We start from the raw sequence: 13,594 nt of genomic DNA, 5'->3' as shown, positions 1-13,594 counted from the left end.
TTTTTAAAAAACAAAAATATGTTATGTAACTACTTTTGTTTTTTTAATTTAAAAAATAAAAATATATTGTATTTGAGAACATTGTCCCACATGGATTAAATATAAAAGTATTGAGCCATATATAAGAACATGACCTACTCCACTCATCACTAATTGGTTTTGAGATAGAACCTCATGATTCTTGTCATGGTATCAGAGTCTTATCCCTAGTGGACTTTCGATCCACACCTTGTTAGCTGGCCGAAAGCGATAAACTACAATGGAGTAAGTAGGTTTGGGGTGGATTTAATCTCCCCAAACATAGTTTTATTTTTTGGTTGGTTGTTCAAAATCTGTTAAAAACACGAGACATGTTGTATCATCATAATATGGCACAAGATTGTTCGTGTTTAATATGTGAAAATGGGAAAGAATCGGTTACACATTTGTTTTTTCACTGTGCTTTTAGCAAGAAGTTTGATGGAAGTTAAGAAAAGGCTAAGTCGAAGATCTCGAATGTTGCTTCTCTTCAACAACTTATTAGGTGGATTGTTAGAACAAACGAAAGTAAATTCAAGAAGCTTTATTATTTCTGCTTGTATTGTAGCCTTGATTTACCATATTTGGCCAGGTATAAATGATGCATATTGATTTCGGTCCTTGGAAGTTGTTTGTATTGACATAACTGTAAAGATGATTATTGAAATTATTAAGGTGCCGTTTGGTAACATTTTTGTTTTCTAATTTTTTAATTATAAAATAAAAGTAAAATTTTTGTTTTTGAAAAACAAAAATGCGTTCTGTAACCACTTTTGTTTTTCAATTTTAAAAATAAAAAACAAAAATGTTATCTGTAAAATTTATTTTTATTTTTATTTTTTAATTTTATTTAAGTCGGGTCTAAGTCCGGGGTCGAATTTGGGTTCGAGTCAGAGGTCGGGTTCAACGCTTAGGGCCGTGGGGAGGGATTTAGGTCCGAGTCGGGTCAGAATCTAAAATATTAATTAAGAAAAAAACTATTTAAAAAATATTGAAAGCGATTTTGTTTTGTTTTTAAAATTTTAATTCTTAATTAAAAAATTAAAAAGTGAAAATAATTTTATAGAACGTGTTTTTAAAAAATATTTTTACTTTTTCAATTTTAAAAACAAAAAACTGATTAAAAAAGTGTTACCAAACACTACCTTAAAATATGGTATTTTTTGTTTGGCCAAAGAACATTGCAAGCAAGATAGAGAGTGGTTTGAGAAGTTTTAGATTATACATTAGTCGACTTTATATGTATAGTTCTTGATTGACCTTGAGTTTATATGATGCTGATGGATTGTAAATGTTCGGATTAATTAGTTAGAATATAACTCTATGATTTTCTTCAAAAAAAAAAATTATTTTTGAAAAAAAATGTGTTCTATAATTACTTTTATTTTCAATTTTAAAAATAAAAAAATAAAAGTATGTTATGTGAATTTTGTTTTTTTTTTTAAATTTTATTTAAGTCGGGTTCGAGTTTGAGGTGGGTCTGGGTCAGGGTCTTGATTTGAGGCCGAGGTCCGAGTCCAAGGTCCAAGGTTTAGGGTTCGGGGGCCGAGGCTGGAGTTTGGGTTTGGTGACGGGATTCGAGGCTAGGGTTCGGGTCCAAGGACGGGATCTATGGTCAGGGTTCAGGTCTCCAAGGACGGGATTCGGGTTTGGGTTCGGGTCCAAAATTGGATCCAGGGTTGGGATTCGGGTTTAGGGTGAGTCTAAGACCGGGGCAAGGCCGAGGTTCGAGTTCAGGTTTAGGGCTGAGATCGGAGTCCAGGGTCGGGTCTAGGGTCTCAGGCTTGGGTTCGGGGTTTGAAGCCAGGGCTAGGGCTGTGTCAAGGCTATTTATTATGTATTAAATAATACGATTCACATTGTATTAAAATTTAGGTCGTAATAATTAATACAAATCAATATTTTATTAATGATGTTACAATTCAACTTTTATATGACTTATCAAAGTAAATATATATCACGTAAATTAATCGAAGACTACACAGTGCTCAAATTTTGCTAAAAATCCAATCACACAAACACCTAAATATAGTTGTGATTAATATTATAATTAAGCGGTGAATTAACTAAAACTATATAGTTAGGCTATATATATATTTCCTTAATAATAATGACATGTCAATTAATTTCAAGTGTTAATTCTCCTTAATTAGTGCCAGCTAGCCAACACATCTATTGATTTTCATACCATATAATTAAAGTTTAAATTAAACGATTTTTTTTGCTTTTTGGAAAAGTTAATGATGTACATTTATCAAATAATAAATAAATTATTTGGGAAAATTTGTTTTTATTATTTTATATATATATATAAAAAGGATATTGTAAAGTCTTATCTTATATATAGGCAAGTTAAGTATGTTATAAATTTTCAATATCAGAAAAAAAATCATATGACAGCTAATAATATATGAAGTTAATTTCTTTTACTGAAAAAGAAATCCACATAGATATTTCTGAAAAAACACATAATATGGTAAAAAGTAATGTTTGAATATATACACATGTATTTGCAAATGACATACTAAATTAAAAAGAAGAGATAATTGAAAGAAATAATTTACCATATAATAATAAATTAAATAAAAAAAATACAAAATAATTCTATTTGGAAAAATCTGATATTTTTTTATATGTGTAGTCTCCGTGTATATACAGGTGTATTTTTCTATTTTTAAAAAAATTCCAAAAAATAATAGATTATAATAATATATAATTTCTCTTTTAATATTGTAAATATTTTATACGTTAAATTTACAGAAGGCCAGTCCATTAGATATTATTATTAGATTTGTTTCTACCAAAAAAAAAAAATACTCTCCACATATCCTTTTCTAAATTCTCATTAAATTTCAATAAATCCACTTTCCATAATAAACACTTTTTTTTGGTTGAATAATACAAATTTGACAAAATTTATTAAATTTCTCAAACAAATATATGCAAATGCATGCATTAACATGTGTTGTGTGTATATTAGAGAAAAACAATAATCACAATAAACAAACTTCCAAAACTTTGATATTGTACAAATATATTACCAAACATGTCCTAACCCAAAAACACCAAAATTTTACCTATAAATTACACCTTCATTTTCATTTCTTAAACACACTCATCAAAAAAGAAAAAAATCTCACTCTCTTTCATTTTCTTTAAAAAACCTAAAGAAAACCCTAGCTCGAGTTTTGTATCATTTCTCTCTATGGCGGCGGGTGGTAGAAATATGAACTCATTTCAAGCTCATCCACTGCCACCGCCTCCGCCTCCACCTCTGCCGCCACGTGGGCAAGGAAGAGGCCCTAGTATGGGCCATGAGCAAATAGCTTGTCGTTTGTGTAACCAAATGTTCATGAACTCACAAGCCCTAATAAACCATATTGAGACTCATTTGGTGGAAGAAGATTTGGCTATACAAAGAAGAAATAATTTCATTCATCGTCAACAACAACTTCAACAACAACAACAACAAATTCATCATCAACAACAACTTATGATGATGAATAATCATAATAATAATCATAATAATCATGTTTATGTTATCCAATCAGATGGACCAGCCCAAGCTACAGTTTTTCCTTATATTCATGGACAAGAGCCAACTTTTATCCAAACACCTTATCATCATCAACATCATCACCATCAGCCGTCGCCGCCTCTTCAAATTCCGGCGGCCACCACTATTCCAGTCAACATCCACCACCATGCTGCTCAGGATGTTATTCCTGCCCATGCTGCCGCCGCTATTCCAGTCAACATGCCCGCCACTATTCCAGTGAATGTCCAACATCATCCTGCCGCCGCTGCTTTGACTCAAATCAACACCAATAACCATATCAACCACCACCAACACCAACACCAGCACCATCACAACAACAATAACAATGTTTTGATGATGGGTCCAGCTGGCGGGGCCAGTGGGAACAACCATGTCAACAATGGTCGTGGTGGTGGCCAGCTGGCTACTCCTTCTCCTCCTCCTCCCCCTCCTCTTCCTAATAATAATAATAACTTTTATCAACAACATTATAATTTTATTCATAATAATAATTTTAATAGTTCTGTTGGTAGGGCTACTCACCCGAACACACCCCCTCAGGTAGTGTGTTCTCTTCCTACTTCTACTCATTTGCCTACTTCTACCCTGAGTGGTAATGGGCCGAAGAGGCAGAGAGAGGAGAAGGAAGACAAGAAGAAAGAGGAAAAGGAGGAGGACAAGGAAGATGACAAAGATGAGAATAAAGAGAATATTAATAAGAATGTGAAGGAGGAAGATGATGATGATGATGATGATGTGGTGGTGTTGGATTCTGTTGATCAAACTAGGCCATTTACAAGTCTTTTGGACCATCCGATTCCTAAAAAGAAACGGACGGCGGAGATGAAGGAGAAGGAGAAGGAAAAGAAGGCGAAAATTGATTTCACTCTCAAGCTCTGGCCTGTCACTAAATCTCCATAGATGAAAATCCATTAATTGTTGTTTTTTCTCTCATGCAAATTAATCGTTTAATTAGGGTTTAGTCTTAGTTAATTATGTCATTTTTCTCTCTTTAAGATTATCGAGTCTGTCGTCTCATCTGTGTTAGTCATGATTCAAAGAATAGCGCTAGCTAGAAGACCCATTTTTGTGTCATGAGATTTAATTTTTATCGGATTAGAGTTAATTATAGGTTAATGGAGCCTTTAATTAATTTCATGAAGTTTTCTTTTTTCAAATGTAATTTTCCAAAAGGAAAAAAATGCATGTTGAGAATATATTTGGATTTTATTTTATTATTATTGTTATGTTTTATAGTGTATATATAATTATATATATGTGAATATAAATATGAATATTATAATGTCAAATAAGTTATACACAGTCACTATGCATCAACCCATAATCCTTTAAAAGCAAATAATAATTAATAAATAAATAAGGAAAATACAACACAACATATAGTTAATTAATAAAAAATTTGTATAGCCAAAATGTATAGAAATGAAAGATCTCAATTGAGATTTTTACATTGGTTTTAGTGATCGAATTAGTAAAAAAAAAAATAAAAAACTTCACACAATTTTGTTTTACTTTTATTTATATATAAAAAAAAAATTAATAAAATTAATAAAAAAATACTGGAAGATTTTCATGAACATAAAATCAATATATATAAAATTAATTATTAATGAGGTTGGACACAGTTTTAAAAAATTATATAGATGTAAAACGTAATATTAGATACACGCCTTCTACATGTCAGTACTCATAAAAAATAATATTTTGCTTACTCGTATTTAATTTTCACACCTATATGCACAAAAAAACCGTACCAAATCCATTATCATTTAATATTATAACGTACAACGAATTTGTTATTATTCAAATATCTAATTAATTATGTCATGATTTTATATAGAATATAGAATATAATAATATTTATTGTTATTTGTGTACACGTAAGCTAAAAAAAAGTCATAACAATGAAACATTATAGTCGTTATAGTTATTATACTGTAGCAACAAATTTATATTTTATTTACGCTGTTTTACGCTCTATTAACGTTTGTTTTCTCTTATTGTTTCCATTAAATTAAAAAAAATATATAATTACACTTTCTAGCTAAGATATAATATATATATACATATATAAATTATATTACATATACACTTTGACAAATGTGACTAAAAATTTTAATATTTTATGCCTAGATATAAAAATAATAAATAAATATATAAGACCAAAAATTTATAGCACATATATGTTAAGTGATTATCATCCGCGCATCCCTTGATATATATATATGTATATATAGATGTGTCATTTTATATAAAAATATTTTATGTGTCAAAGTTTGATATTATAAGATCACTTAATTTATTTTTAGAATTACATTATTACACAAATTTTAAAATAATAAGGTTCAAATTTATGTACTATACATAAAATATTACTTAATTGATATCACACTAATTATAATATTAAAAAAAATCATAAAACTACTATAAGCAATGTTACTCGATATCAAACTGACTGCAATATTTTTCTGTATTAAAGATTTAACGAGAATTCTTTCAGCTTATAACAAATCATATGATACGTTGTTATCATGTTATCGAAATTAACTTTCGTTATGAATTAACTTAATATTTGGAAAGATAATAAACATGGAAATAAAACACACTCACTGCAACTAAAGTTAGTATTTTGCTCTGATACCATTAAAGTCTTTCAAAATCAATTATTGATGGTAATAAAATGTGTAATATAATTTTAATAGGACATAAGACTATATATGATAAATAAGTCATAAAAATAAAAGCAATGATTGAACTTCTCCTCACTCAATTAGCTTTTTTGTATTTTTTTATTATTTATTAGTAATTGAATATTTATAATTAATTATTAATGAGGTGGGACATAGTTTTTCAAAAAGACATACACACGTGTAAATTATAATATTATTACTAAGTGCAAGTGATTTGTCGTTCAATTGAAAAATAATATTTTGTTTACTCGTGTTTAATTTTCATACCCAAATCTACTATCATTTAAAATTATAACGTACAAAAAATCTAATAGTATTTAAATATCTATATAATTATGGAAGTTCTGATTTTATATAATATATAATATAACCTGCTCATTTTATAACACATGCTCTCATTTCACTGGTAATTTATTTTTTCTTCTTGTTTTTATTTAATTAAAAAAAAACATTCTAACTAAGTTATATTATACTGATTTAAATAAGTATTACGAAAATTTTCAAATTAATTAAATTGTAATACTTAAAAATTATGAAAACAAGAAACAGATATAAGACCACAAATCTATATATCACACATGTGTTAAGTGAGGATGTTTATCCACCCCTTGCATGAAACATATATACACCATATTTAGTTTTATAAAAGTATTATACATACAAAATAATCCATATAATTATATGTGAATCTTAAATTATTCTTGTTCAAAATTTGATTCTACAAGATAAATGTGAAGGTTATTATACAAATTTCAAATTAATTAGAGATTTAAATTTACACTATATATAAAATATTACTATAATATAACACACTAATTAAGTAGAGCATAATATTCAAATATTATTTATTATTAACAAAAAAAATTAATCATAAAAGTGCTATATTTTTTTAAAAAAATTTATTTAATGCCACGTATATAGTTATATATTGTACTATCATATTATTAAGATTAACTTTTGGTAATTTACTTAATGTTTGAAAAGATATGAATAAAACACACTCACTATATATAATTAAAATTATTTCGCTCTAATATCATTTATATCCATAATCATAAAGCCTCTCAAAATTAATTAATTGTAATAAAATGTATAGTGTTCTTATAAATAATTAGATTAAATGTGACATATATATATATACACTCTATATAACAAATAAGTTAATAAATAAATAACAACAATAATGAGAGTACTTCTATATAGTATGAGGGGATTCTTTTGTAATTGTTTACGTATGAATAGTCATATATAATATATATTGTACTTTTATGTCAAAGCTACACTTTTATGACGAAATTTCTACTATTTATATATAAAATATGAATTAAGAATATTAATTAGTTTCTCAACTTTCTTTTATGACCATAAAATCACATAAATATCAAAATAATTATGTAGGTATTAGTATTAATTATCTTAATTGAAGCATAATATTTAAATGCTAATCGTTATTAACAAAAAAAAAAATAATCATTAAATTTGAATTAATTAATGCGTATAAATAATTAATTGAAATAATACATATTATTACTCTATGAAATTTGAGATTCATTAATTAATAATATTATATCTTTGTTTTTTATTATCAACAAAAAGTTACTGTTCTTTAAATTTTTTGTTCGTGCATATATGAATTTATGTTTTTATTTAACTATGGATGTATATATATATAGTTGTATATGTTTTTTATTTTCCTTTAAATGCACCTAGTTAAATGAATATATTGTTATTATGTTATGGAGATTAATCATTAATTTTGGTATGAATTTACTGAAAAATTAAGATTCGAATAAAACAAACTGGTTATCAAAGTTATTTGTCTTTGATATCGATCATAGGAAGAATTATAAAATTTAATCTCAAAATGAATATTGATAATAAGGTGTTTAAATAGTTTCTTATAAATAATATATAGTTTGCAATCTAATAATGTACGTATTTCCCTTTTCTAAATATGTTGTATCAAATTTTGAAAGATCAACATTATTCGAGATCGATGATTTTAATTTCATGAGTACCAAATGTGCAAAGCTTCTTACTCGGGATGATCATAAAGGAATGTTACTATCCTAATTAAGAATTAGTCAACCATGAAAATATATGGTGAAAGAATAATTTGAAAAACAAAACATGCATGCATATATTATTAATTATTTGGTCAAATTCAAATAATAATAATATTAATTAGTGATGTTGACCATATCACACCCATATAAATCTCAAAGCTAACTACAATCATGGTCCATCACCCAATACAACTTAAAATTGGTAGTCTCTATATATGCAACACTTATATGATTAATTATTTCAAATGAACTACTAGCTAGCTAGTAGTACGTACGTAATTAACTAATTAATTACATGAATTACTTATTAGATCACTACCTTCTTTTGTTCTATATATACATACATATTATAATATATTTCATTTGGAGTTGATTACTTATTTTTTATTATATATATTAATTAATGGAGCTTATTAAGAAGCATGCATCTTCTTTTCTGCAACACAAATATAACATTGCTAGGCTTGCTTTTACTGATGTTACTGAAGCTGAACTGTAAGCAAATTTTGATTTTTTTTCCTTTGAATTAATTTGGATAATTCTTTACAAAAAAAAAAAAAAATAAATAAATAGTTGAATCGGATAAAAAAACAATTTTGCAAAAGAATTATAATGACTCAAGATGAACGAAATATCTTATAAGTCATTATAATCAGTATATATTTAGGCTAATAGTTATTAGATTTAGCTTTTTTTTTTCTTTCTTATGAACTTATTATTTTTTTCTAAATAAGTACGGACTGGGATTCTCATTTTTATCATGTGATGTATATTTTTTAAAATATTATTTTGTATTCTGTGTTTTGTAAAAGTTATTGATTGAACTTTTTCTTTTCAATTGATTTTTGGTCAAAAATAAATTTAATAATAACCTAATCTAGAGGTATTATGATAAAATTAGTTAGGTTAATTTTTGCATAATTTATGTTAGGAATTGTCTTCAAGTTGTTTATATTAAAATTAGTTACGTTAATTTTTGCATAATTAAGGTGTTCAACACCATATATAGAAATGCACGAGAGTTATAATTGGTATATTGTTTATTTAATCACAATATGCGATATGTGAGATTCCACATTAAAATCTATATACCAATAGCATTATGACACGTGTTAAGATGCTTTAGTAAAATTTCGATAATATAATGATAAAATAATAATAATAATATATAATTAAAATTAATTGTTGTATGTATAAATATATGTATATAGGTTGGCTGAGGAAGCAACAAATGGGGATTCATGCAGCCCTGACCCAAGAATAATGAGTAGAATTGCAGAAGCATGTTATAATGAAGTAGATGATTATTGGAGAATTGTTGATGTTCTTCACAGAAGATTATATTGTGTTGATTGGAATGAATGGAGGCAAGCTTACAAAGCTCTTGTTGTTCTTGAGTTCTTGCTCACTCATGGCCCTTTAGATTTCTCCCAAGAGTTTGTGTGTGACTCCCAAGTCATTCACCAGCTAGGAACTTTTCAATTCGTAGACCACAACGGGTAACAATTAAATCTTATATATCATCATCACTTTATTAATTTGTTCCAACTTAATTACAACAAATACAATTTTTCCAATCCTTCTTAAAACAATACATGATATTTCTAAAAATCGTTAAACAAATATTATGTATTTGTAAAGAAAATGGAAACATAGTATAATGTTACAAGAACATAAAACAAGCAATTGTTTTTCCTTGAAAAAAATAATAATACTATAAATTTTGGTGTTAATTTTTTTTAGAATCAATTGGGGTGAGAATATGCAAAGGAAGTCAGATGAGATATTAAAGCTTCTAGGAGGATCAACATTACTTAAAGAAGCTCGTTTGAAAGCTCTCAAAGTAAAAAAAGAAATCTATGGTTTTGGTTTTGGACCCATTTCATCAAATATGCCAATAATGGAGCCTTCTTCAGCAAATGACAACAATTATTCAGTTGGTGGAATAAGCTGTTCATCACACGAACAAGATCATGACAACACTAATATTGTTGAAAGATTGCACCTTTGGGATTCTCCTAATGATAATTCAACTCATGAAAGTGGCTATTTTCTTGATGATGATGAAGAAGAATTTGATCATCACAAAGAAAGATTAAATAATGGTTTTGTGGGTGGAATTTTCTCAAAACTAACAAACACTTTTAATCCATTATCTTCATCTTCATCGTCAAAAGATTATGGTAGGTTGAGAAGTGTTTCTGATGTTGGGAGAAGAGAGTCCAACAAGAAATATAATCGACAATCTTCACTATGGTATTAGCAGGACGGGTTTAGATTTGAGTTAAGGCAGACTAAACTTGCGTTTAGGGAACAAAAAAATATTTTACTTACAAAAATATACATACTTTTCAGTAATTTATTCTATATAATTATACATTTAATTTGTATACATTATTACTCTGCCTGCATCACTCTGGTCATTATTTGGCTTTTACATTCTTTTGTATATATCTATCTCTATTATTATTATTCCCTCTACCACTTGTTGAAGTGTGTGCATATTCAAATATATATAGTTTTTTTTTCTTTTATATAATTATATATTATAGTTACTGTTGGGATTTTACAATCTTATCCCTACACAAGTCAACTTTCACACACAAGACACAAGGTCAATCTTGACCTTTAACAATTCAGCAAGTGGACACAATCTGTCCACGTATCACACACCAATTTTTGACACCATGCATTCAATTGAAAACCAATTTAACTTTACCAAAATTAAAGCAAGAAAGGTGATCAAGTTTTCTTAGCTACGAACAAATAGGGTTAGATCAAAGTTCATGCATGCACAGTTCAAAATTAGAGAGAAAGGTTATGCAGAAGTGAGTTAGGGAAGAAGAGAATCAAACACAGTATTTTATAGAGGTTCCCCCTGAGTTGATGGGGTAGTCCTCTTGAGCTCGCCTCAAAAAAGCTAAGCCCTTGCACTATCAAATTCAGATCCAGTACAAGCTTTCATGAAGCTTCCAGCTACAAGAACAACTGGTAAGACTTCGATTCTTTACTGCTATGTATTTCTCTCTGGTTTCTACTTCTATCTCTCTCTACACACAGAATTCTCACTCTTTCTCTCTTTTTCTCAACTCTGAGTTCTTATCATTGAACTCGGAAGCAATTACGTTCTCTCTTTCTCTCTAGTATTCGGATACGCCCAAAAAATGAGACCGAAGCGCCTTTTATCTTTCTTTGGGAAAAAGGATCAGAAAACTGGTCTAGGATAGATGAGCTGGCAGGTATATCTTCTATTTCTGTTATGGTAGTTAGGATCTTTTATTTGTAACTGTATTTAGGTTGTTGTAGATGTGCAAGTTGCTTTTCATGTAACCGACTTATGGTTAAGAAAAGACTTAGATGGATTTAATTTCAACAAATTCCACCTCAATCCATCTAGGGCTTTTCTAACCATAGTTGAGTGTCGTTAATGTCTTTTCTGAGGGTCCTAACTCATGTGGCAGTGATTAATCATCACTGCCCATACCTAGCAAATCCATGCAATGCTTGAATTTGCCCAGGTTTAGGATTTTAGTGCCAATGTCAGTGGATTTTCCTCTCGTTGGTACTTTCTCAATTTTTATTTCTTCTTGTGTCACTTTATCTCTGATGAAGTGGTACTTGATCTCTATGTGCTTTGTTACGTCATGGAACATAGGGTTTTTACAAAGGTGTATGCGGCTTTGGTATGCGAGTAGACTATAGGATTTCGTCTAATAGGTTTAGATCATTCATAAGCCCTTTAATCCATATAGCCTCTTTTATTGCTTCGTAGTTGCTACATATTCGGCTTCGGTAGTGGATAAGGCCACTACGGGTTGTAGTTGAACTCTCCAAACTTACACATTTTCCTCCTAGTAGGAAATAGTAAGTGAAGTTGATTTTCTGCTATCCACGTCCCCGACAAAATCAGCATCACTGTAACCTTCAATGGTGTTGTTGCTATTTTGTCTCAAGAATTTTAAACCAACTCTTTTAGTACCAATTAAATATCTGAATACCCATTTCATAGCTTTCCAATGTTCTCTCCCTGGATTTGACATGTATTTACTCAATACACTAATTGAGTAAGCTAAGTCGAGTACAGTGCGGACCATTAGATACATAATAGACCCTACGACATTTGAATAAGGCACCTCACTCATTTCTTCCTTTTCTCGCTTGGGTTTTAGGACATTGGTCTTTGCATAGGATGTCTTGGTTTGTCATAAACGTTTAGTGATTTTTGAATCTCCCATAGAGAACTTCTCTATGATTTTCTTGATGTAATCCTCTTGGTCTAAAACCAGTAGCCCTTTGCTTCTGTTTCTTTTGATATTTATCCCAAGGATCTTAGAAGCAACTCCAAGGTCTTTCATTTCAAACTCTGATTTTAACCAACTCTTCATGAGTTCTACCTTGGCTCTTTTTTTGCTTATTATAAGCATATCATCTACATACAAAAGTAAGTAGATTGCTTCTTTAATATCACTACCCTTGTAGTATAGGCAAGAGTCATAATAGCTTCTCTGAAATCCCCTTTTGTGCATGAATTCATCAAATCTTTTATTCCATTGCCTTGGGGATTGTTTCAATCCATATAGGGACTTTACCAATTTGCAAACATAGTCTTCTTTTCCTTTCTCAATGTATCCTTTAGGTTGTTCCATTAGTATGTCCTCTTCTAATTCCCCATGCAAAAAGGCAGTGGTGACATCCATTTGATCCACTTCTAAGTCATATTGGACAGCAAGTCCAAGCATGATTCGAATTGTTTTGTACTTAACCACTGGTGAAAAGATTTCTGTAAAGTCTAGTCCCTCCTTTTGTGTGAAGTCCTTAGCCACAAGCCTAGCCTTGTATCTTATAGGGTCATTCTCAGTTCTCCCTTCCTTGTGTTTGAATAACCATTTACAAGCAATGATGCTCCTTCCTTTAGGCACAGAAGGCTAGGGCATCTCAGTGAAAAAGGATTGCAAGTAATGAGTGAGCAAAACCTACTAGGCAGAGACAAGGTGGGAAAACTTGATTTTTGTGAATCATGCATTTTGGGAAAACACCATAGACTAAAATTCAAGACAGGTATACACAAAACTAAACACCCTCTAGAATATGTACATTCTGACTTATGGGGTCCTGAAAAGACTCTAACACATGGAGGTAATGCCTATTTCATGTCTATAGTGGATGATCACTCTAGGAAAGTTTGGATTTTTCTACTTAAAAATAAAAATGATGCATTTAGTAGATTTGTTCAATGGAAAACCTTGATGGAAAATATCACT

At 29.2% G+C, this 13,594-nt stretch overlaps 2 protein-coding genes across 2 annotated transcripts; both read left to right on the top strand.

Moving 5' to 3' along the window:
• Nucleotides 1-3,223: 3,223 nt before the first annotated feature.
• On the top strand, nt 3,224-4,477 carry LOC133030983 (uncharacterized). Its single transcript, XM_061104147.1, has one exon. The coding sequence runs from the start codon at nt 3,224-3,226 to the stop codon at nt 4,475-4,477; it is 1,254 nt and encodes a 417-aa protein (XP_060960130.1).
• A 4,123-nt stretch (nt 4,478-8,600) lies between these two features.
• LOC115722088 (epsin-3) lies at nt 8,601-10,805 on the top strand. The gene is made up of 3 exons (XM_061103765.1): nt 8,601-8,828; nt 9,545-9,832; nt 10,077-10,805. The coding sequence occupies exons 1-3, from the start codon at nt 8,737-8,739 to the stop codon at nt 10,594-10,596; spliced, it is 900 nt and encodes a 299-aa protein (XP_060959748.1). The 5' UTR covers nt 8,601-8,736; the 3' UTR covers nt 10,597-10,805.
• The last annotated feature ends 2,789 nt before the right edge of the window (nt 10,806-13,594 follow it).

Source organism: Cannabis sativa, chromosome 9 (assembly GCF_029168945.1).
Source record: "Cannabis sativa cultivar Pink pepper isolate KNU-18-1 chromosome 9, ASM2916894v1, whole genome shotgun sequence".
Classification (NCBI taxonomy): Eukaryota; Viridiplantae; Streptophyta; class Magnoliopsida; order Rosales; family Cannabaceae; genus Cannabis; species Cannabis sativa.
Note: the sequence above shows the minus strand (reverse complement) of the source record. Positions and strands in the feature narration are given on the sequence as shown.

Bases quoted from the DNA above. Each gene is read 5' to 3' on its own strand.
- LOC115722088 (XM_061103765.1), top strand. From the start codon at position 8,737: ATGGAGCTTATTAAGAAGCATGCATCTTCTTTTCTGCAACACAAATAT. The intron at 8,829-9,544 runs GTAAGCAAATTT...ATATGTATATAG, and splicing joins GATGTTACTGAAGCTGAACT to GTTGGCTGAGGAAGCAACAA. The intron at 9,833-10,076 runs GTAACAATTAAA...AATTTTTTTTAG, and splicing joins CAATTCGTAGACCACAACGG to AATCAATTGGGGTGAGAATA.
- LOC133030983 (XM_061104147.1), top strand. From the start codon at position 3,224: ATGGCGGCGGGTGGTAGAAATATGAACTCATTTCAAGCTCATCCACTG.